The sequence below is a fragment of the Lithobates pipiens genome, unplaced genomic scaffold (assembly GCF_037356315.1).
Source record: "Lithobates pipiens isolate NorthernLeopardFrog02 unplaced genomic scaffold, aLitPip1_a1.2 Scaffold_28, whole genome shotgun sequence".
Lineage (NCBI taxonomy): Eukaryota > Metazoa > Chordata > Amphibia > Anura > Ranidae > Lithobates > Lithobates pipiens.
Genome location: NW_027507789.1, coordinates 156118866 through 156144121, shown reverse-complemented (window position 1 = coordinate 156144121; position 25256 = coordinate 156118866). Strand labels below are relative to the sequence as shown.

General features: G+C 44.6%; 1 protein-coding gene across 2 annotated transcripts in view; it reads left to right on the top strand.

Moving 5' to 3' along the window:
- The window catches only part of COPZ2 (coat protein complex I subunit zeta 2), a 158815-nt gene extending 140081 nt beyond the window's left edge, over nt 1–18734 (top strand). For both annotated transcript variants that reach the window (XM_077459748.1, XM_077459749.1), the window contains 2 exons: nt 13683–13734; nt 15334–18734. In XM_077459748.1, the coding sequence (XP_077315874.1) occupies nt 13683–13734; nt 15334–15429 (148 nt within the window). In that variant the 3' untranslated portion in view covers nt 15430–18734. The remainder of the gene's footprint in view (nt 1–13682; nt 13735–15333) is intronic.
- Nucleotides 18735–25256: the final 6522 nt, after the last annotated feature.

Below are 25256 nucleotides of genomic sequence, written 5' to 3'. Positions count from 1 at the left end.
AATACCGGCAGGCTGGTTCCGCGGGTCCAATCGCGGCCGGTTCCGCGGGTACCAGCGGGCCGGTTCCGCGGGTCCAATCGCGGCCGGTTCCGCGGGTACCCGCGCGGCCGGTTCCGCGGGTCCAATCGCGGCCGGTTCCGCGGGTCCAATCGCGGCTGGTTCCGCGGGTACCCGCGCTGAGTGGACGGTGAGGGGGGGGGCAGCTGGGCGGCTTAGGAGGGCTGCTGGCCAATCAGGAAGCCAGCAGGCAGGGGAGCAGGGAGATGACATCATCTCTCACTGCCCTGCATCCCTCCAGTTCCGCCCTCACTGTGTAGGAAGCTGTGTGCAGCAGAGAGATTGCATCATCTCTCTGCTGCCTATCTTCACTCTGGGACCCAAGAAAAGACCACCTTAGCAGAAAAGTGACACAGTAGGTGACAATCCGCAATGTGTGGCAGGCTACGTGGCAATCCGCAATGTGTGGCAGACTACGTGGCAAGTGGCAATCCGCAATGTGTGGCAGGTGACGTGGCAAGTGGCAATCCACAATGTGTGGCAGACTACGTGGCAAGTGGCAATCCGCAATGTGTGGCAGGTGACGTGGCAAGTGGCAATCCACAATGTGTGGCAGACTACGTGGCAAGTGGCAATCCGCAATGTGTGGCAGGCTACGTGGCAAGTGGCAATCCGCAATGTGTGGCAGACTACGTGGCAAGTGGCAATCCGCAATGTGTGGCAGGCAACGTGGCAAGTGACAATCAGCAATGTGTGGCAGGTGACGTGACAAGTGACAATCCGCAATGTGTGGCAGGCTACGTGGCAAGTGGCAATCCGCAATGTGTGGCAGGCAACGTGGCAAGTGACGATCCGCAATGTGTGGCAGATGACGTGGCAAGTGGCAATCCGCAATGTGTGGCAGGCTACGTGGCAAGTGGCAATCCGCAATGTGTGGCAGGCAACGTGGCAAGTGACAATCCGCAATGTGTGGCAGTTGACGTGGCAAGTGGCAATTCGCAATGTGTGGCAGGCTACGTGGCAAGTGGCAATCCGCAATGTGTGGCAGGCTACGTGGCAAGTGGCAATCCGCAATGTGTGGCAGGCAACGTGGCAAGTGACAATCCGCAATGTGTGGCAGGTGACGTGGCAATCCGCAATGTGTGGCAGGCAACGTGGCAAGTGACAATCCGCAATGTGTGGCAGGTGACGTGGCAAGTGACAATCCCCAATGTGTGGCAAGTGGCAATCCGCAATGTGTGTCAGGCAACGTGGCAAGTGACAATCCGCAATGTGTGGCAGGTGACGTGGCAAGTGGCAATCCGCAATGTGTGGCAGGCTACATGGCAATCCGCATCTGGTGGCAGGCGACGTGGCAAGTGACAATCCGCAATGTGTGGCAGGTGACGTGGCAAGTGACAATCCGCAATGTGTGGCAGGCTACGTGGCAAGTGACAATCCGCAATGTGTGGCAGGTGACATGGCAATCCGCAATGTGTGGCAGGCTACGTTGCAAGTGGCAATCCGCAATGTGTGGCAGGTGACGTGGCAAGTAACAATCCGCATTTGGTGACAAGTGACGTGGCAAATGACAATCCACATTTGGTGGCAGGCGACATGGCAAGTGACATCCTCAGGGCTCCCACTGATTCTGCATTATGGTGAGTTGAACCATTTAATTTTATATTACAATGTATTAATAGAAATAATACGCTTCAATCATCCTGACACCATAACAACCATGGTGCCGTAATGATTGAAGCGCAAATACCAGCCATTTCCCATATAAATTGCCCCCAAAAAAACATATTTTATAGCAGTGCCCCTCCCGAGATTAGACTCTGGATCCGCCCCTGCAGGGCCGCACCATTTTCTGGGGTTGTGTCAGTGGTCCGTAGTCCCATCCACCGATACCAGCTCAAGCTGCAGTTGTGTGTAGAGGGCAGTAGCATTTTGCCCTGTTAGCACTTCAGCTGAGGACCCCACGTCATACACTCCGGCTAACCGCTGGGAGTAGAAGCTTCACTACACCCGCTGTTCGCATTGGCCGACTGTTCCGTCTCCCTTAAACTCTGTAGTTGTTGCTGGTGCTGGGCAGAGGTTGGTAGCACTCTGTCCTGTTGCCAGCGCTTCTGCTGGGGACTCCTCGTGCCGCTGGGCGGCTTCCCGGTGTGCTTGATTTTGCGTGACGGCCCCGACAAAGTGACACTGGAGGTCACCGACATACCCAAGAAGCACATCTGCAGGTAATCCTCCCATTATTCTGAAATCACAGCGCTTGGGCCCCAGTCCATAGTCCAGGGTGACAGTAGTGAGGGCAATGAAGCATTTGGTGCCAATCGGATCACTATTCCTGGACCAGGCTGGAGAGCACCAGGTCTCACAACGTGTGGGTCCACAATAGTGAGGAATGCACCCAAATCTCGGAATCCCACTGCCTTTTGCCGTCCACGGTGACCTCTTGTAGGTGCCTTGGAGAAGCGATGTAGGGGCCTCAGCAGATTGTAGGCCAAAGACTCCTGGAAGGGTGTCCCAGTCGGCAGAAGAGGAACACCAGTCTGGAGGGGGTGGTGTCAGGTCCTCGGGAGCTTGGTACAGATCCACATAATGTACTGGCATGTAAGGGCTGGTCCGAGAGTCTGGGTTCTGGCAGGGCAGCTGGCCTGATAGTGATCAGGTTGCCCACTGCCAAAACAGCACCTTTCCAAGGTGGGTCTTGCGGTCCACTGTGGGGAAATTGGTTGGTGTGGTAGTGTGACCCGAGGGGTTGGTGCTGACTGGGGGTTCATCTGACGATGGGGAGGCATGTAGTGCCCAGAGGTGGGGATGGACACCTTGGGAACTGGGGTGCCTCTGTGGGAGGCTTCTGCCATTGTGTGCTGATCAACAGGGCCTCATCCATTAAGGCTGCAGCTTCCTCTAGGGTGGTGGGTTTTCGCTCCCGCACCCACTGCCGGAGCTCAGTATGATCCTCTCAGGGGAGGTGGCTTTCTCCCCTTCCAGCCATTGGCAGCATGCTATGGACAGCTTGTGCGCAAATTTTGAAGGAGGTCTCAGGGGTAGTCCAGAACTGGGCCCGATACGCCTCAGGCGATACAGCGTAATAGTTCAGTACTGCCCATTTTAGGTCCTCATAGCTACGTTTCTTGAGAGGGTCCATCATTCGATAAGCCTCAGCAGCCCCCCCTTCCAGCAGTCCTGCTACAAATTGGGTCCAGTCTGCCGGCGGGACCCCCAGTAGTTTGCATTGATGTTCAAAGTCCTGAAAGAACCCATCCACGGCCCCTGTATTGCCATGGTAGGGCTTAAATTCCTTCCTGGAAATTCTTTGGTTCTCCCATACAGCAGGGAGAGACACAGGGCTGGTGGCTCGGATTTTTGCAGTCTCCCATTCCTTTTGTCTTTTTTGTGCCTTTTCAATGGCTGCAAGCTTTCTTTCGGTGGTGGCATCCTTCCCTGGAATGGCCATCTCTTCCTAATACTAGACAACCCAAGGGCTCCTGCTGCCTGAGCTGGGAGGCTCTGCTCTGTCTTTGCTGGGAAGTGCATTACCCCCCCAACTGTGGTGGACTCCTCCCTCTAGCCGTTTTCCTCCAGCAACTGGACCAGCTGCTCCTTACTCAGTCCCCTATGGTTGAGACCCAATGTTCTGGCACTTTCTTGGAGACTGCTTGCTGTCCAATGGTGATATTCTGGGGCTTCAGTGCTCCTGGTGTGCAGACTTTCATCAGCCATCTTGAGCGCTCTCGTCCCACTGTTGCCAACCACTTGTGATGAACCCCTGTCCTCAAACAGGTCTCTGTCCACCGTCTATGCTTCCTCCATCCAGAACCCGCACTATCCAAGACCCTTTAGCCTGCCCAGCCAACAGACAACACCAGTCTAGGAGTGGCAAACAACAAACTGGTTTATTATCACACATGGACACACAGATATCTTACTTCAAAACACTTTCCTCCCACCCTTGGAAAACAAGGCGGGTTAAACTGTCCAATGACAATGGACACACAGGTCAGGTGTGTTCAACTTCTCCTCAGTAAACAGTCTTATCCGCAGGGGGCTGCTGGAGGAAACCCCTCCCTCTTTCTTCGCAGCAAACACACTTTCACATCCCATAATAGTTGAGGCAGACAGCCACAATAGAACAATAGAACACAGCCCCACCCCAAACGACCACAGCAATGAGCCCACAACAAAATCAGACAATATACAATATATACATACAGTGGTGTGAAAAAGTGTTTGCCCCCTTCCTCATTTCCTGCTCCTTTGCATGTTTGTCACACTTAAGTGTTTCCGAACATCAAACCAATTTAAACAATAGTCAAGGACAACACAAGTAAACACAAAATGCAATTTGTAAATGAAGGTGTTTATTATTAAAGGTGAAAAAAAATCCAAACCATCATGGCCCTGTGTGAAAAAGTGATTGCCCCCCTTGTTAAAACATACTATAACTGTGGTTGTCCACACCTGAGTTCAATTTCTCTAGCCACACCCAGGCCTGATTATTGCCACACCTGTTCACAATCAAGGCATCACTTAAATAGGAGCTGCTTGACACAGTAAGGTCCACCAGAAGATCCTTAAAAGCTACACATCATGCCGAGACCCAAAGAAATTCAGGAACAATTGAGAAAGAAAGTAATTGAGATCTATCAGTCTGGAAAGGGTTATAAAGCCATTTCCAAAGCTTTGGGAATCCAGCAAACCACAGTGAGAGCCATTATCCACAAATGGCGAAGACATGGAACAGTGGTGAACCTTCCCAGGAGTGGCCGGCCGCCCAAAATTACCCCAAGAGTGCAGCGACGACTCATCCAAGAGGTCACAAAAGACCCCACAACAACGTCCAAGGAACTGCAGGCCTCACTTGCCTCAGTTAAGGTCAGCGTTCATGCCTCCACCATCAGGAAAAGACTGGGCAAAAATGGCCTGCATGGCAGAGTTCCAAGGAGAAAACCACTGCTGAGCAAAAAGAACATCAAAGCTCGTCTCAATTTCTCCACAACACATCTTGATGATCCCCAAGACTTTTGGGACAACATTCTGTGGACCGATGAGACAAAAGTGGAACTCTTTGGAAAGTGTGTGTCCAAGTATATCTGGCGTAGAAGGAACACTGCATTTCATAAAAAGAACATTATACCAACAGTAAAATATGGTGGTGGTAGTGTGATGGTCTGGGGCTGTTTTGCTGCTTCAGGACCTGGAAGACTTGCCGTGATAAAAGGAACTATGAATTCTGCTGTCTACCAAGAGATCCTGAAGGAGAATGTCCGACCATCTGTTCGTGTACTCAAGCTGAAACGAACTTGGGTTCTGCAGCAGGACAATGATCCTAAACACACCAGCAAGTCCACCACCGAATGGCTGAAGAAAAACAAAATGAAGACTTTGGAGTGGCCTAGCCAAAGTCCTGACCTGAATCCTATTGAGATGTTGTGGTATGACCTTAAAAAGGCCGTTCATGCTCGAAAACCCTCTAATGTAACTGAATTAGGACAATTCTGCAAAGATGAGTGGGCCAAAATTCCTCCAGGACGCTGTAAAAGCCTCATTGCACGTTATCGCAAACGCTTGGTTGCAGTTGTTGCTGCTAAGGGTGGCCCAACCAGTTATTAGGTTTAGGGGGCAATCACTTTTTCACACAGGGCCATGATGGTTTGGATTTTTTTTCACCTTTAATAATAAACACCTTCATTTACAAATTGCATTTTGTGTTTACTTGTGTTGTCCTTGACTATTGTTTAAATTGGTTTGATGTTCCGAAACACTTAAGTGTGACAAACATGCAAAGGAACAGGAAATGAGGAAGGGGGCAAACACTTTTTCACACCACTGTATATACAAGATTGAGTCTGATTAGTACAGATCAGACTGGATTTCTCATTCACCTCGCAAAGAGTATTGTTCATTTAAAATTCATGGCCCATAATCAGAAGCATTCACTCCTCTCCAAAAGGCCTCTGTCCCGCCTAGGTCTGTCACATACCCTATATGAACAAACATTTGTAGACACCTAAATGAGTTTTAGACACCCCATTACAAAACCATAAAGTAGGCCTCCTTTGCATCCTACCTACCAAAAGTATTTGTGAGTTTGGGTACTAAAGTCATATGAAAGGGGGGGCGTGTCCAAGATAGCATTGTGAACGGCCACATAATCCGGATCTCTGCTGGCTTGAACTATTAATACTCCTCTCCCGCATGCTTCGTTTCACTCTGCAAACTGCCCAGGCTGCTCCTTGATGACCACCAGATCACAGAACAAGGGGAAGAAGCTCCGTTTCCCTCCTGTGAGTAAGGCTGTTTCACCGGACCCGGAACCCCATTTGGGGGCTTCTCCTCGGTCTGTATCAAATGTGGCCTCCCAGACGGAAGCTGAGGAGCCTGCTGATTTCCTGCAGATCAAATTCCAGGAGGTAATGGTGGAGGTTGCATCCTGCCAAGCCATCCTCACTAACAAAATAGAGGCTGTGCAACTTGATGTGGGGTTAATCAAGCAGGATCTGGATAAAATCCGCACCCGTGTGTTGGTAGTGGAACAATGTGTCGGCTAGGCGGAGAACACTATCACAGAGCACAATACCTCCATCCGTACCTTGCAATCCAAAGTCCGTGCCCTGGAATATAAGGTGGATGATGTTGAAAATAGGAACCGGAGGAACAATCTGCGGCTCTGAGGCTGCCTGAGTGGGTGGAAGGTAGGAACCTCACTAGATTTGCTCCCTTTTACCTGAGGCACAGTTCTCCCCATATTACACAGTGGAGAGGACCCACAGGATTCCACCCACGCCTTGGCCCCTGGGTACCCCTCCTCATACCCTGATATTTCAGCTCCTCAATTTCCGTGACCAAGATCAGGTTCTCCAGGCTGCACGAATGGTCGGTGAGCTAAATTACCAGACTGTTGTTTTTCCCTGATTATACAGTGGAAACGCAAAAGCTCCATCGCTCATTCAACTGGGGGAAGGTGGCCCTCCGGGCCCAGGCCATATGCTACAGTGTTCTGTTCCCTGCCAGATTGAGAGTTCAGGATGGGGAGTCCATTTGCTTTTTCACCTCACCTAGAGATGTCACTGCGTGGCTAGATACCTTATCTCCTCATCGCTGACCGGCTGAGCGGTATAAGTCCTTTTCTCAACAAGATCGGTTACAAGTTTGATGTTTGAATCATCTATAACCCTGTTTTGTTCTGGAATGCCCTGCCACCTATCAGTTATGGTGGCTGTGCTGGCTACACATATTGCCAGGGTATGTTTCTTTTTCCAAGGCTGAAGTTTATATTATTATGGATGACTGTGCACTGCTTGTGAATGTCTTTCCTTTCTTCAATGAAACCTGATTTCCATTTTTGACAATGTGCCTTTCAGTTACTGCCTATCTGTTATGGCCTGCTGAACTACAATACTCACTTGTTCCTATGCTTCTTCAGTAATGGCTATATGGTTGTCCTTCTGGTCATCCCACAATGAGACCTTTTTCTCTATTTTAATTTTTTTAATTTTTTTACAGGAAACCAAGTATGTGCAGCTGAATTTATTTAGGCGACTCTATTCTTATGTACTTGCCAGTAACTCTAGTGTGACCTGCTGGAGCTTCTGGATATGATCCCCTATCTTCATAGGGACTAACGCCCTCCCTAATTATGTTTAAGTTCCTGTTGGGTGTTTGGGAGTGTATGCATTACTTGCTTTTGTTGGGAATGCGGGTGGGGGATGTTTATACTGCAGTTGCAGTGCTTATGGGGAAATTCTCTGTTTGGGGTTGGGGATCCTCCCCAACGGGGGGCTTTTGCCCTCTCTATTATTTTCAATGACATGGTATACTTGAATACTTTGTATGTCCAGCGACCTAATCTGGAGGCTGGAGCCTGTTGGGCTGCTGGTCTGTCCCCTGGGTCTGCACCCTGCAAGACATGTGGTTCTCCTATATATCCTCATATATGAATTGATTTAATATGTCATGGATCGGTATACTATCTTGTATTCCAATTCCTGAAAAAGTCTGCCCTGCACATCTGCATTCTACAAGAAACCCATTTGGTGGGCTCTAGATTCCTTGGTCTATGTAAAGCATGGGTGGGGGCTCATTATCATTCAACTTATTTGAGCTATGCCAGAGGGGTTAGCATCCTAATTAGGAAGTGTTTGCCATTTCAGTTGCTGGAGGCGTGCGTGGATCCAGGGGGCAGATATGTGATCCTACATGCTCTTGTCTATGACAAACGGTTGGTGTTGGTTGGTTTATATTTGCCTCCCCCTGCTCAAATACAAGTCTTATACGATATGATGCAAATTGTATTGGGATATGACACCTCTGAGATTTGTATATTTGGGGATTTAGCATGGCCCCTTCCCATGACCTGGACAGACCTCTTCTGCTCGATCGTCAATGGACCTGCCTCAATGAGCAGATAATTTAAAAGAGTCTGGAGACATTATCATCCCCATGGTAAGGGATACACCTGCCACTCCACAACCTATAGAGCCCTGTCCCTACAACGACCCTCCGTTGGGTTAGGGAGGTTCAGCACCTCTCTAAGGAAATCTCTGATCACGCCCCTAACCACTCCAACTGGCAGCAGGCACTAAGAGAGCTCTCCTTAAACAGAACCGAGCAAACTAAAGAAGTTGCACTCTGCTCAGAGAGTATTTGAATATGGTGACAAGAATGGCCGAATGCTGGCCCGGTAACATCACCGGAGGAGATTAACAATAGATTTTTTTCAATTCTTCCAGGACGTTTATACCTCCAGAGCTCAATTCTCCTCCTCTGATCTACGGGGTTTCCTGGGTCTCCTTCCCTGTTCTGGAGGACTCACCAAGGACCAGACTAGAGGCTGACATTACTCTGGAGGAAGTTCAGGCAGCTATGGGGGGGGGGTTACAAAGTGGGAAAACTCCTGGTGCAGACAGTTTGCCCACAGAGTTTTATTCCCAATATGTTGAGCTATTTGCACCTAGGCTAACGACCCTTTTTCTCCAATTTGCAAAGCTGGAATCCCTTCCTGAATCTATGGCGGAGGTAATTGTTGTGTTCATGTCCAAGCCTGGCAAGGACCCACAGGAGTGTGCCTCATATAGGCCTATCTCCTTGTTGAATGTAAACGCTAAGGTTCTTGCCAAGATTCTTGCCTCGCATTCATCTTCCTTCTAGATGAGCAGTCATCTACTCTCCCCAGCCCATCCCCCCTGCTTTGGGTGTCTGAATTCAGATATTTAGGGGTACTGGAGACAAGCGACGTCTCACAATATGATTCTCGTAATCTCCTTCCCTCTGCTTTACCTCCTCAGAGAAAAATGCTTGTCATGGTCGGGACTCCTCTTAAACCTCCTCAAATATATCAATGTCCTAAAAATTATGTTGTTGCCAAAATTCAACTATTTGTCTCGCAATTGTTCTGTTTGGATACCAAACTCCTTCTTTATAGAAGTAGATAGTGGTATCAGTACCTTTATTTGGAATGGAGCTATCCCACGCCTGGCCAAATCTACACTCCACCTCCCTGTACAATTGGGGGGATTGGCACTACCCAACTTCCAGATATACTTCTGGGCGGCTGTTTTGGTTACAGCATATTGGTGGTTTGAGGCTACCGTGATAACTCTGTGGTCTATGTTGAGGCTGCCTGTTTGGGATCCTTGTTGGACCTGCAAAACCTCCAATATAGGGGGGTAGGATCTTGCGCAGATGTACCGGCCCTGACTATGGCCACACTCTGGGTTTGGACAGCTGCGAGACGTTGGTTTCATCAGGAGGCATGTTGGGCGCCTGCTCACTTGCTCTGGGGGAATCCCAACCTCGTCCACTTTAGATCAGTCCCTGATCCCCATGTCTGGGCACGTTTTGGCATTAAAACTTTATGGACACTAATGACTTTCTCCCAACTGACTCTGGCGTTTCGGTTGCCGGGATGGATACATTTCAGGTATTCCCAACTCCGTCATGCTGCTAGAGCTCAGTTGCCCTTGGTCTCGGTTTCTTCTCCAACTGGACCAGGTTGAAAGGGTTCTCTCTTATGAAGGCCTGCAGAAGCCACTCTCCACACTGTATGGGACCTTGCTTAGGACTGACTCCCCTAAATTTGTGGGACCTCTGGAAAGCAGACATCCCCTCTCTGGGCAGGGAAGATTGTGAGGACTGTCTTGAGCAATGTTCCAGACTAATAATCTCTTACTAAACTTCTACACCGTGTTTGTTACCCCAGTAAGACTCCACAAAAGCTATCCAGATAGGGATCTTCATTGTCCCTGTTGTCAAACCCAGATGGGCACCTATCTACATATGCTTTGGGAGTGTCCTAAGCTTCAGACCCTTTTTGGTCCGAGGTATTTAACTTTATTAATGTTAAGCTTGACCTGTCAGTTTCTATGTCTCCTGACCTAGCCCTGTTGAGGGTTGTAGGTGATGCCCAGAGGTCTCGCCATAGCAAACTGTAAGTTTCTTATTGACGGTTCTATGCTAAGAAAGCGATTATCTGTAAATGGTCCTTCTCTGCTCCAACTACTTTGTCCTCTTGGGAGACCATGATGGATGCTGCATTTCCTCTTTACAAATTGGCGTACATCAGTGGTGGCTGCCCCTAGAAATTTGACAAGGTGTGATCACCATGCACTTCCCAATAGGGCAAAGTCTACATATCTGTACTATTGTAGTGCCTGGATTTAGCCTCCTACCATTCCCTCTTCTCTCTGCACCCACCCCCCCCCTCTTTTTTTCCCCACAACCCCTTGGGAGATATGCAGTCCATCCTATCTAAGGACATGCTATACTCGATGTTATGGATGGCACTGGAGTGAGTTTTCCCTTCTAATGATTGCTGGATGGTTTTATTAATTCCCCTTCATTTTCCTTCATGTTAACTGCAAATGTTGTACACCCTGTATTTATGTACTACCATGTCAAGTTGGTTTTTTTATTTTTCTTTCTTTATGTTCTATTTTTTTATCCTTTAATAAAGAAATCCCGATTGTAAAAAACAAACAAAAAAGTCATTTGAAAAGACCCAGTTCATCCCTAGGGTGTTCATTCATTTTGAGTTTAAGGCTCTGTGCAGGCCACTTGATTTCCTCCACTTAACTACTTGCTAACGGGGCCATAGACGAATGAGGGCTACAGTGTGGTTAGTTAATTCTGGGAGGGTGTGCAATGACGTCCTCCCAGAATCGCGCTTCACGCACACTCCCGGGAATGTCCTTGACCGTCGGGTCCTCTGGACCTAGTGCGTCACGGATCGGGGTAAAGGGCCAATGATAGCGGCCCTTTACCATGTAATCGCCATGACCATCGCCATCCAATGACAGAGCGATCACTTGTCAACAAACCAGAGCATGTCCGGTTCAGCTCCTCCCCTCTTCTCGCAGGGGAGAGGAGAAGAGAGGAAGACGGAGCAGCAGTGCTTGTGGGCTGGCTCTGAAGTGCCCACAGCTCTGATCTATGCCCATCCATGTCTTATTTATGCTAATCTATGGCTCATCCATGCTCTTTCATGGCTCGTTCATGCCCATCCATGCCACATCAGTGCTCATCCATGCCACATTAGTGCTCATCCGTGCCACATTCATGCCACATCAGTGCTTTATGAAGAAAAATTTCTAATTTGCAAAATTGGATAACAGAAGAAGAAAAATTCAACTTTTTACAACATTTTCTGTCTTTTTTCATTTATAGTGCAAAAAATAAAAAACCCAGTAGTGATTAAATACCACCAAAAGAAAGCTCTATTTGTGTGAAAAAAAAGACAGACATGTCATATGGGTACAGTGTTGCATGACTGAGTAATAGTCATACAAACTGTGAGAGCACTGAAAGCTGAAAATTGTACTGGTTGGGAGGGGGGTTTAAGTGCCCAGTGGGCAAGTTGTTAAAACTCATAAATGCATGCATTTATAGACCTGGCTCTGTGCACAGGGAACCCAGTTATCATTAGAATGAAAAAGGTCTATCCTCAAGCTTTTTGGAAGTGCATTATTGTATAAAAAGTCTTTGTACTTCAAAAATTTGGTTTGTTTCAACCCCAGTCGGTCACCCGGCAGTACTCGTCCCCTATGCACAGATACCAGAATTCTCCATGGATACCAGGGCTAATCCCTAGAGTATTGTAAGTAATCAGTTGCCCCGTCAAGGGGGAGCCCTAGTCTTATACCTCCTATCTAGGTATCTTGTATACTTACAGAGCTGTTTCTGTTTTATTATCTTGAGTTTACTTATCTCTTTTGTTCAGCTACCACTACCTGGTGTTCATATGTAGGTTACTTTGTTCGCACAACATATTCTGTGAAGCTATCATTTCATTGTATGTCGCATACCACTAAAAAAAAAAAAAAAAAAAATGAAAATCTTTGTACTGTACACTGTAGCATTAACAGGAAATCCCTGAAATCAATACAATTTTTTGGCTATATAGTGCAGATCTTTGCTGAAATGAGCTATGTTTCAATTATTCAGAGCGTAAAAATAGGTTTGCATTTTTATGGCTGTTCATATATGCTACATGACCTGTAATGTACTGTATGCTTTGATCTAAACCCTTCCATTGTAGCTCTGGCTGTATGTTAAGAGTTGTTGTCCTGCTGGAAGGTGAACCTCCACCCCAGTCTCAAGTCTTTTGCAGACTCTAACAGATTTTCTTCTAAGATTGCCCTATATTTTGCTCCATCCATCTTCCCATAAAATCTGACCAGCTCCCCTGTCCCTGCTGAAGAAAAGCATCCCCACAACATGATGCAGTCACCACCATGTTTCACGGTGTGGATGGTGTGTGCAGGGTGATGTGCAGTGTTCATTTTCCACCACACATAGTGTTTTGCTTTTAGGCCAAAAAGTAGAATTTTGGTGTCATCTGACCAGAGCACCTTCTTCCACATGTTTGCTGTGTCCTCCACATGGCTTCTCAAAATCTGCAATGAGAGTTCTTATGCCCTTCTTTCAACAATGGCTTTCTTCTTGCCACTCTTCTATAAAGGCCAGGTTTGTGGAGTACACGACTAATAGTTGTCCTGTGGACAGATTCTCCCACCTGAGAGTTACCATGGACCTCTTGGCTGCCTCTCTGATTAATGCTCTTCTTGCCCGGTCTGTCAATCTAGGTGGACGACCATGTCTTGGTAGGTTTGCAGTTGTGCCATACCCTTTTCATTTTCAGATGATGGATTGAACAGTGCTCTGTGAGATGTTCAAAGATAGGGATATTTTTTTATAACCTAACCCTGCTTTAAACTTCTCCACAACTTTATCCCTGACCTGTCTGGTGTGTTCCTTGCCATTCATGATGCAGTTTGTTCACTAAGGTCCTCTAACAAACCTCTGAAGGCTTCACAAAACAGGTGTATTCATACTGAGATTAAATTACACACAGGTGGACTCTATTTACTAATTAGGTGACTTTTGAAAGCAATTGGTTCCACTAGACTTTAGTTAGGGGTATCAGAGTAAAGGGGGCTGAATACAAATGCACGACACACTTTTCAAATAATTATTTGTAAAAAACGATTTATAATTTTGCTTCTACTTCACAATTATGTGGCACTTTGTGTTGGTCTATCACATAAAATCCCAATGAAATACATTTATGTTTTTGGTTATAACATGACAAAATGTGGAAAATTTTAAGGGGTATGAATACTTTTTCAAAGCACTGTATGAATGACCTGTGTTTTTTGTGTATCTTCTTTTCTCTCAAATATTTTATTGTTTTTCAGAGTTATCTTGGAAAGTGAATCCCAGCAAGTAATTCAGAGGCTCAATTTCAAGGTAATAAAGGAAAACCTGTTTGTACATGTATATAGCAGTTTGTCTGGAGTTTAGCATTAAATTAAAATGTATTGCAAAATGAAATAATGAGCACCTACTAATATATATTAAATAATGTAGACACACTAATAAAAGTTAACTTTTGATTTTCTTCAGTCTTACGCACCATTGATGTTTGCCTGGAGTTATTGCATAAACTTAATAACACGTACCTTGTTATTCTGTTATAGCTTAAATAGATTAAATGTATTTTACATTTAAATGTATTTTATTTGATATTTTTGTATTTAAATGTATTTTATTTTATATATATATATATATATATATATATATATATATATATATAATGAGGCAGTACGAGGGGTAGGGTGAGGCAGTATGAGGGGTAGGGTGAGGCAGGACGCGGGGTAGAGTGAGGCAGTATGAGAGGTAGGTCAGGCAGTATGAGGGATGTATATATATATATATATATATATATATATATATATATATATATAAAAGTTTAAAATGTATTAATTGAAAAAACCCTGAAATAAAATAACATTTACTGTAAACCGATTTTCTTTCCCTTCAAACTGAACCCATGCTTTGCTTAGGTTAGCAATGGCAACTTTCATATTCTATCATATATATAGCTTTCCCTTAAAATTATGAGAAGTGTTGAGTATTTATAGAGGATGCAGAGCTTAACATCACCCTTCCAAAATACTCTAAAACGTTCTAAATAGGAAAACAAAGACAGTGGCCTGCATTCCTTACTGACTTCATCTGCAAAACGTTATTTGCTACAAAACATTCATAAAGCTATTATAAAATAGTACAAACCCAACCGGAATACAGATTGCCATGAGAGCCAACCAGAGATCCAGTCTTAACCTTTCTTGGAGATTTTAATATTTTGAGGAAGGGTTGCTGTCCATGTTGGATAAATTTCCCCATATTTACTGTTCTGTCCAACACCCAATGTCTGGATAGGAAATAAGGGGGATCTTTACAAGATGGGTACCCAAGCAATAATAAAAACCTGGCAGATATTTAACCCCCCCCCCCCCCTTACTTTTTTTTTTTGCTGTCTTTGTACTCATTATGTAGATTTCCCCTCACTTCCTGTTCTGTCTGTCGCTTGTCAAGAAAGAAGAAAAGTCCACCTCCAGTCAAAACTTTATTGGCAGATTTTTTTTATTGCCGTCTGTTACTCTGGGAATATTTCTCACCTATGTTATCCCTAGGACAGCCAGACAAAAAATGAGGATAATGATCATCACCAGTGAAGGAAGGAACCCAATAGCAGTGTAAACTTTTTTCCAGTCTACGTATAAAAAAAGCTGTTTTTTTCCTTTCTGTCTATTGTTGTATCACTTGGGATATTTTCCATGATTTTCTGTCCATCTGACTGCTCGTCAAGCCTGGAAAACAGGAAATAAGGGTAAATCTATAGAATGGGAACACAGGCATAAATATAACCTAATGCAATAATACTCTTCAAAAGATAGGTCCATGCAGCATGTCCAAAGATCAAGAAATTGAAATGAGGAATCACAATAGTCACAACAATGTATGAATGTATTGCAATAAAACTTTTCTTTTTTTTCGTTACAGACTATTTCAGAACCAGCATTTGGCTTTGTGCTGTTTGATTATATCACAGGCAGCAATGAACAAAAAGAGCCCCAAAGAAGAGCAGTCATGGACTAATACTGAGTTCTTAAAGTTGAGTTCCAGGCATATATACAACTTGGCCTTGTTCAATAGACTGCCCACCCTCCCTCGTTTTTGGATATATATATTTTTTTCTCTTTGTTTAGTACCTTTTCCTTTGATTTTAATGCCGACTTCCGCCCTACCTCGCCACAGTGAGGTACGTCTTTTCCATGGCTGCATCGGCTCGTGGGATTGCTGTGTCATCAATCCCAGGAGTCATTTAGCATCCACCGCTGCTAGCATTTCATTGTTTTAAAACAGGAAATGATGCAATGCTAGGCAAAGATCTGTGCCAATTTTGAATAGGGAATGTGGCAGTGTTTTGTTTGTATTGTTGCCAGGGGGACATGCAAGTATCGGCCAACATGCAGTGGGGTGTGCTTCTTCCATACCGCACATAAGCAAGATCGGGAGGTGCATGCTGAGTAGCCAGCATGCACCTAATCCCAGAAGAGAGAACCAGCGGGCTTTACATGCCCACAGTCAGGATGGCCGCACTGTGCAGAAGGAGAACACAATGAGTAATCAATGCTGCACAAGTAACAAAAAGGGGACAACGATGTTAACGATAGCCACACGTAGAAGAACGAGCAGTGACATTTACAGGGGTAGTTTAAAAAAAAACATCGGAACTCTGCTTCAACCAGAGTGCAGGGAGGGGATGTCGTGTGATCAATCATGTCTCTCTTTTTCTTTTTTTTTTTACAACCTCACCTATAAATGTGTATATGGGAAGTAGAGTTTCCATATCTTGAATGACAGATGGTTACTAATCAGGTGGGATAATCAAAAAATTGAAGGGTACCTTACTTTAAAAAAACAATAACATTCACAAAACGTGTTGGGTAACACTTTATACCTTACCCGGTTCCCGACCAGCGCACGCACGGGCAGGCATATTGGCGTACAGGTACGTCCAATTTTTAATGCCGCCCTGCCATCGCGAGTGCACCGCCGGTGGCACGCTCGCGTGCTGGTCGGGACCCCCGTGAGTCCAGTCACGGGTCCCGCAGACTCGATCGCCACGGGCATACCCGCGATCGTCTCACGGGGCTGCTGAACGAGGAAATGCCGTTGTAAACAGCATTTCCCCATTCTGCCTAGCAACTAGTGACACTGATCTATGCTCCATGTGATAGGAGCAGAGATCAGTGTTCACTAAATTAAAGCCCAGCCCCCCACAGTTAGTAACACACCTCTAGGAACACTTAACCCCTACACTGCCACCCACTGGTTAACCCCTTCACTGCCAGTGTTGTTTACACAGGAATCACTGCATTTATATAGCAGCGATTGCTGTATAAATGACAATGGTCCCAAAAATGTCCGATGTGTCCGATAATGTCGCAGTCACAATAAAAATCGCTGATCGCCGCCATTACTAGTAAAAAAAATTATTAATAAAAATGCCATAAAACTATCCCCTATTTTGTAAACGCTATAACTTTTGCGCAAACCAATCAATAATCGCTTATTGTGATTTTTTTTTTACCAAAAATATGTAGAAGAATACGTATCGGCCTAAACTGAGGGAAAAAAATGTTTTTTTATATACTTTTGGGGGATATTTATTATAACAAAAAGTAAAAAATAATGCATTTTTTTCAAAATTGTCGCTCTATTTATGTTTATAACGCAAAAAATAAAAACCGCAGGCGTGATCAAATACCACCAAAAGAAAGCTCTATTTGTGGGGAAAAAGGGACGTCAATTTTGTTTGGGAGCCACGTCGCATGACCGCACAATTGTCAGTTAAAATGACGCAGTGCCGAATCGCAAAAAAGTGCTCTGGTCTTTGGCCAGCTACATGGTTCAGGGCTGAAGTGGCTACATTTATACATTTTGTATTGTCTGCAGGACAACTTCTAATATTAGACAAAGAGAGGTGGCTGCAGAAGATGCAAAAGTTGAAAGACCCATCAGTCCCATGGTGAGCACTGGATCTCCACATGCAGGGAGGTGTTCAGTGCACAGATGAGGTAACTGCTTATGTCTGCTGTCAGTTAAAGCGACGCAGTGCCGAATCGCAAAAAGTGGTCTGGTCTTTGACCAGAAAAATGGTCCGGGGCTGAAGTGGTTAAAAAAGATGCTTCTTAAAAATTTGCCATATCAGCGAGAAATCCATCACACATGCGGGTGGTACTAACAGGTGCCCTCCTTTTATTTGGATCTCCTCTTCACTCCTGCCAGAACAGATATGTACAGTATATGCACAACACGCTGTGAAAGGAATATATGTAGCCCCTACATCTCTAGTGTGAAGCTTATTATATCCAATGACATATACCCGGCCTTGGTGATGTACTACTTAAAGCGGAGCTCCACCCGATTTTAACACATTAGACCTATACCATTAACTTCATGTTATAATGTAAAAACTGAACTTTTTTTTTTTTTCCACTGTACCTTAGTTGTGATTATAATCTTCTGTACTTCCTGTATGTGTAGTCTTTGGATATGGGCGTGGATATTGCGGCTATTTCGTCATTTCCTTAGAGCCGCACTGGCTCCTGGGAGCTTGTGTCATTGTTCCCAGGAGTCAGTGCGGCGTCCTGGCTCAGCTCTGTTGCCATCACAACAGGGCGGGACTTCCGACAACGCTGCCCGTTGCGATGGCAACCTAACCTGTTGACGGCGCTTCTAATGAAAGTTACTGCGCATGCGCAAATTCGGGGATACAATGCGCAGTGCATGCTGGTTGATCAGCGGCACTGTATCCCGGAAGAGGATGCCTGTGGGCTTCACATGCCCACAGGCAAGATGAGAACCAACTATAAGAAGATTTAAAAGTTAATTTTTCAAGCGAAAACGGACATCTTTAACACAAAAAACTGGAACAAGTAAGTTAAAATTTTACATAACATCATCATGTCGTACCAAATAAAAAAAATAATGTTTTAGGCAGTGGAGCCCCACTTTAACTTTTCAACAGACACAATATATTTGCACATCATTGGACTTTGCTTCAGATATGACTGTTAATATACTCTTGGATGAAATATCCAGGAGGAAAATCCATCTAGTGGAGACAATACATTGGCAGTCTTTTTAATTCAACAAGCTGCATATATGAACAGTGTACTGTTATTATGACCTTTATGTGCTGTTTATTCAAATACTGACTCTCCCTGCAATGTGGTGCCACATTACACTTGCAGTTTGTTGAGCTTCTTGGGCTGTATATTTGAAGATTGAATTATTTAGCTTGAATATTTGCGCTCCATAGACTCAATGTGGGATTGATTTTATATTGTGAAACAACCATATAAGAAGCACGGTTCAAGTTTTGGTTATATATATATATATATATATATATATATATATATATATTTACCAATATAATGCACAGTGTGTGTGTGTGTATATATATATATATGTGTGTATATATATATATATATATATATATATATATATATATATATAATGTTTGTTATGTACTGGCTTGGATATCAGTCCTTCTGGGAGGGGTCTTTGAAGTTGCACCTTCTCTTTCCGGTATACTGAAAGATAATCTGGATTTTGAAATCATTTAGAAAATGGGGGGGGGGGGTACACCAAAATATATCTTGACAAGACTTATGGAGCTACAAAATAAAACCTATAGATGCACTTTGATCTGCTTTGGTCTATATGGTGCTTTTACACAATTTTAAACCTTTGTCGTCAATGAGAAAGAATAATTCTTTCTCCAAATTGAAAAATAATATGCTAATTTTTCATAATCATTTTCTATTTTAAAGTTTAGCTAAAATGAAAAACAGAAAAATCAGCACAAGGGACATAAAATACAGTTAGTATGATGTGTCCCTTGAGTTGATTCTTCTTCTTTCAATCTTCCTCCACCACTGCCTCCGTAGGCTTCCAGTTTATTAAGGTTAATAAAGCTAAAGAGCTGTCAAGAGAGCCTGACTATGTCAGCCTTTTCCGACCAGATCCATCAGAGGAAGATTTATTTTTCTTTACGATATGAAGTGCTACCCAAAATGTTTTGCTTTTGGAAAATATCCCATGTTGGTAACATGCACCTATAAAAGTATCTAGGAATTGGGGGTTTATTTTGCCCAAAACAACCCTAATTTAAGTTTTTTTCCCTGCTTGAAAAAAAATAAGGCTGGGCTTTATATTGCCAAAGATTTCTATGGGAGAGAAACAGCTTTGATGCAAACAAAAGCCAACTGGCAGGCCCAAACCTGATCAAGTCTACAATGGCCCTTAACGACGAGATTTTACTGATTTGAAATGAGATTCATTGTTGTCTAGGACAATGTTTCTTAATCTTTTTTTTTTTTTTAGTCAAGGCAACCTTCAAAATGCTAAACATTCTTGAGACACCCTATTCTAAAATTAAAAAAAACTCAACTAATAGTTGTAGCAACATCCAGGTGCGTAGGATACCCAACATTTGCGTGATTTATTCTTCCAAAGCAAATACATCTTTGTTGAGAGGGGCAGGTGCCCTATGTCCTACTCCTCAACCAATGACATAATTGGTTGTTAGGACGCTGGTGGCTGGAAGGCTGTAATGTTACACAATGAAAACCTGTGGCTTTGTGTAATTAATCGGCAGGCTTGATGCACCCACAGGCTTGCATACCGTTTTTGGGCAATTTCTGAAGGCACCCCAGGGTGCCTGGACACCCTGGTTGAAAAAGGCTGGTCTAGGGGACATTGCAAATGGCTGAGTAAAGATCAGTAATACAGCGGTGAGTACAGAGGAGTGAAACACAAATAGAAAATGTTGTATTTGAGTGCAGTAATTTACTCGCATATGCACTTACTCATCTATAAGCATGTTTATGCGAGTATACATGTATATATTACAACACTGGCAATGAAGAAGAATTTTACTTATCTATACAGGCAATCCACAAGTTACATATATCTGACTTACAAATGGGGAGACAACGGGTAGTGAGAGAAAATCTACCCCTAGGAAGGGAAATTTACCCCTGTAAGAGCCCTTTCACACTGAGGAGCTTGAAAAATGCCCTAAAAATTCTTAGCGCTATTGCCATGAGTGGCACTAAAATTAGTGCACGTCTCAGGCGTTTTTGAAGCGTTGGCGTTAACTAACAACCCCACCCTTCTACATCACTTCCTGTGCACTTCCTTGTATTTTGTGGAGGGGAGAGAGGTAAAACAGAGAATATGGAGTTTGCTAAGCTGCTGTTTGTGCTCCTCTATTGGGAAAAATATAATTAAACAGAGGCAGTGATGTCACTTTTGGGTTCATCCCGCCCTACAAGCGTACTAATGCCCCGTATACACGATCGGAATTTTGGTCTGAAAAAGCTCTGATGGTTTTCCTGACAGAATTACGATGGGATTTCGCTCAAGCTGTCTTGCATACACATGGTCACACCAAATTCTGACCGTCAAGAACGCGGTGACGTACAACACGTATGACGGGACTAGAAAAACGAAGTTCAATAGCCAGTTGCCATTAGCTTCCATCTCATAGTTGAATCTAAGCATGCGTGAGTTTTTGCGTGTCGGAATTGCATACACACGATCGGAATTTCCAAAATAAACTTTTTCTGTTGGAAAAATTGAGAACCTGCTCTCAATCTTTTGCTGGCAGAAATTCCGCCAGCAAAATTCCGATGGAGCATACACACGGTCAAATTTTCTGACGAAAAGCTCTCATCTGTCTTTTGCTGGCCGAAATTCTGACCGTGTGTACGCGGCATTAGAGTTATTATGGGAAAAAGGTGCCTCCACTGAAGCTTTATCACCAATTCTTGTTTCCATGACAACCCAAAATTTCAAAATCGAATTATCACAGGGACAGAAAGTGAAATCTTCTGAGCAGGGGCACAGACAGCAAAACAAACCTTACAGAGGTGTTAACCCTTCCCTATGCTACCCAAAACTTGAAAATATTTTGTTGGTTGAAGTTAACACTTAAAAAATGTACCTGTTCCAACTTACTTACAAATTCAACTTAAGAACAAGCCTACAGAACCTATCTTGTTTGTAACCCAGGGACTGCCTGTACACTTATGCACCTTTACATGCCTTTACTCAATATTACTCAGGTCTTCACACACAGTTTTATTTTACTCACGGAATTTCTGTCAACAAGTTCCTGAGTAAACACCAGTAAATGATTACGCTTGTGTGCAACTGGCCTTAAGAGATTGTGTGTGTCTACAATTTCAACCTGTGTATTTTAAAATTAATGTGGTAAGAGTATACACTAGCCTTGCCATGTTTAGAAGTCAGTTTTACTTGTGTATACTACAGTGTGCTAATCTGTATTATGGGAAAACACAAAAAAGAACAGGAAGTTCTTACCGGAGTATAAGGCCCCATGTACACTTGGCCTTTAGCCCCGATGCATGGGGTCCTGGAGCGCCATTCAGCCTTGTGACAGCAGGCCGCCTGTCAGCCTGAGAGTATGACAGCTGCAGCTGGACAGACATGGGCAGTGTGCCTAGGAGAGAATGACCAGAACACAGACTGCTTGTGTTCTGGGTATCTGTCCCTGGGCAGATACTGACTAAACATACATAACGCTCAATGCACAGGTCAGCCCCATCCAGCTGCAGCAACTGTCAAGACTCTCATGAATGTGATGATATTTTATATAACTTCCTTTGTTCTGATGATGTGAAGTCCAACTTTTTTTTGCATCAAGGATATATCATTGGGGCCTACTATGTATCCGTCTTAATTAATTTAAGCCATCCTGGCAGAGGAACAGGGCTTTTCCCTGATGATCTGCCCCCTGATAGTGATCTGATGACTGATAACCAAGAAGCAGCAGTAGAGATGTAGTAAGCACAGATCAAAAGTGACGAAATGAAGCAGAGGCAGGGAGAGCTTAGCACAGCAGACCCTCAGGTGCAGCTTCCTCTCAAGCAAGGAAAACTGTGAGCAGTGCAGTACTCACATTACCAAATCTCACAACAAATCTCTTAAGACTAGCAGTTAAGGCCTTTACACACGGGTCGAATATTGGGCAGCATCGGCCAAATCAATAGAATGTGGCTGACATTCGGTCTGTGTGTATGGCAGCCAGTCCAAGAGAAGCCGGCCATTCGTCCGTCTTCTGTCAAAGGGGCATGTCTGAAAAAGGTCTGCCGCTCGAGATCCGATCAGCACTCTCAGCCAATGGCTGAGAGTGCTGACTAGTGTGTTCTGCCGGGGGTAGGGTTGGCACCACATCCCTTTAAACCAGCGGTCTCAAACTGACGGTCCTTCAGCTGTTGTGAAACTACAAGTCCCATGAGGCATTGCAAGGCTGACAGTTATAAGTATGACTCCCACAGGCAGAGGTATGATGGGACTTGTAGTTTTGCAACAGCTGGAAGGCCACCAGGTTGAGACCCCTGCTTTAAACCCATATGAGTTACAAAAATTCAAGGCTAGTTTAATGCAGATAAGGCACCAATTGAGTTTAATTACCACCTTAATCAGCCAGAGAACCTGTCTAATGAAAAAGTGTTTGGTTTTAAAGGGATGAGGTGGCAACCCTAGCTGGGGGAGCGCCCCCCCCCCCCACCAGAACACAAAAACACAGCAGTTGAGACCACTATAGTATGATAAGATTGTAAAACCTCGTACAAACAATGAGATTATCGAACAAATGATCATCCATCTTTTTTGCATGCTAGTCTCCATATTGAATGCGAATAGGTTACTAAAGTACAAAAATTCTTGTACAACAGAAAAAAAAATTGGAAGTGCTGTAAAGTACTTGTATTGTATTTTCAGGTGAAAACTACTGATTAAACAAAAATTGTACGATCTGGTATCATATGAGAAACATTTTCTTGTTTGTCCCTTTGGAAAATTTCGGTTGACAGCTGTTTACTAATGATCAGATTATTGTATGATCAGGTCAATAGGGGAATTTTTCATCTTGATTAGGTTACAAAACAGTAGTGCCTCGGTACAATCACATTTTAGGAAGTCCACTATTTTTTTTAGGAGGACAAATTATACTTTTTCCAGATGTTACAGTAAGGCCCCTTTCACACAGACGATCCGTTCAGGTCTACCTGTCAGTTTTTTAGGCAGACCTGAACGAACACTCCATAGAGGTCTATGGAGGGACGGATGTCATCGATGACGTGTCCGCTGACATCCGACCCACTCCGATCCGAAAACGTGTGACGGAGGACTAACCTATCTTTCCATCCGTCGTCGGATCGGGTGACGACGGACTCTATGGTCCGTCTTCATCCGATTCCCCCATAAGGGAGAGTGGCGCTCTGACAGGTCCATCCCTGCACAGTGTGCAGAGACAGACCTGTCATCCTCCTGCTCAGCGGGGATCGACGGAGCGATCCCTCGCTGAGCAGAACGGGCTCCGTACACGGACACATCCATGTGAAAGAGCCCTAAATCTTTATTTTCTGAGTTAAAGCAGTAGTAAACACTTTCTTAAAAAAAAAAAAAAAAGAGCAATTGAACATTTTTCAGGCGGTAAACTCACTTTTCAGGCAGCTGGTATAGCACACTAAACCACCTATGGCTGGAACAATTCCAAAAGTCCAAAGATGCTGGGGGGTTTGGCTATGTCCAACACTACACATGGGTGCGCAATTGCAGCATCTAAGTAAAGGGTTGTCCTTCAATTCCTGCCTGTCAGATCTTTAAAGATGGTACTCTATGTCCCTTTGAAGAATTGCAAGCAAAGTTTTCTTTGCCAACTTCTATGTTATTTTACTATATTCAGCTCAAACATGCTATAACAGCCCAAGGTCAGTCTGTGGAATGGCAACAATCCTCACTGCCTGTATTTAACATGATCGCTGACCCTGTTTCCACCAAAGGCTTTATCTCAAGGTGCTATGCGATGCTGTTAAGTTAATTTTTGACATCGTTTCCCTCAAAAGCAGGTATGAGGTGGGAGACAGATATTGGCCCATTTGAGGAAGGACCAGTGGGAGGAAGCGTTTCAGGCTGTACCACAATGCTCCCGTAACATGACACAGAGGTTCATGAAACTATATATATATATATATACTACTGAGGGTGCACCTTAGCCTGGATAAGCTGCACAAAATGGGCATCCTAGATACGCCCACTTGTAGTAAATGCTCCAGGGACCACATAGACCTAATCCACCTGAACACGATAAATGCTGTATTCCAGATCTCAATCCTGCTTGACTCTAAACCATGCCTTTTAGGCATCTTAGATGACTTTCAACTAGATATCCCCATTAGAGAAGCTGTAGCTAGAGCTTTTTTTCAAGCCTGGAGACTTGTGCTTGGGTATTGGAAGTCTACTGATTCTCCTTCTCATAAAGAATGAGTACAATGTATGGGTGAAATGCTTGGGCTGGAGAAGTATATCTAACAACACAGGGGACACCGCCGCAAATGTGAAAATTTTTGGGGTTCGTGGCTGGATACCCCAGGTCTAAGTCCATTGTAACTGGTGATGGATAGGTTGCTTGTGGGTTGAGGTAAACCCCTCTGACAGATGAATTTTACTGTACATTGGTTAGAAGAGGTGGTGACTAGGGAAGCCTGGTCCTATTGTTTATATCCCCTTAGCGCCGACCCTACACACATATGCGGCCTCGGCTTTAAGGGGTTATACTGGGATGATGCGTGCAGCTGCATGCATCATCAATGTACCGTTTCTTAGAGCGGGCTCTTCAGGGATAACAATTGATGTGGCTAAAAGCCTCTCGGCTCTTATCCCAAAGGAGCAAGAGGGGTCGTCGTCCCCTCCCACCGCCTTCCACCATTCTTGCCGGCCCTCCCGTCCCTCTGGGAGACCCGATCCATGATCTGGCACTTCCGCTGGCTAGAGTGAGACTGGAAGGTAGCTGGAAATGGCTTTGTTCCAGTCTCCTTTGT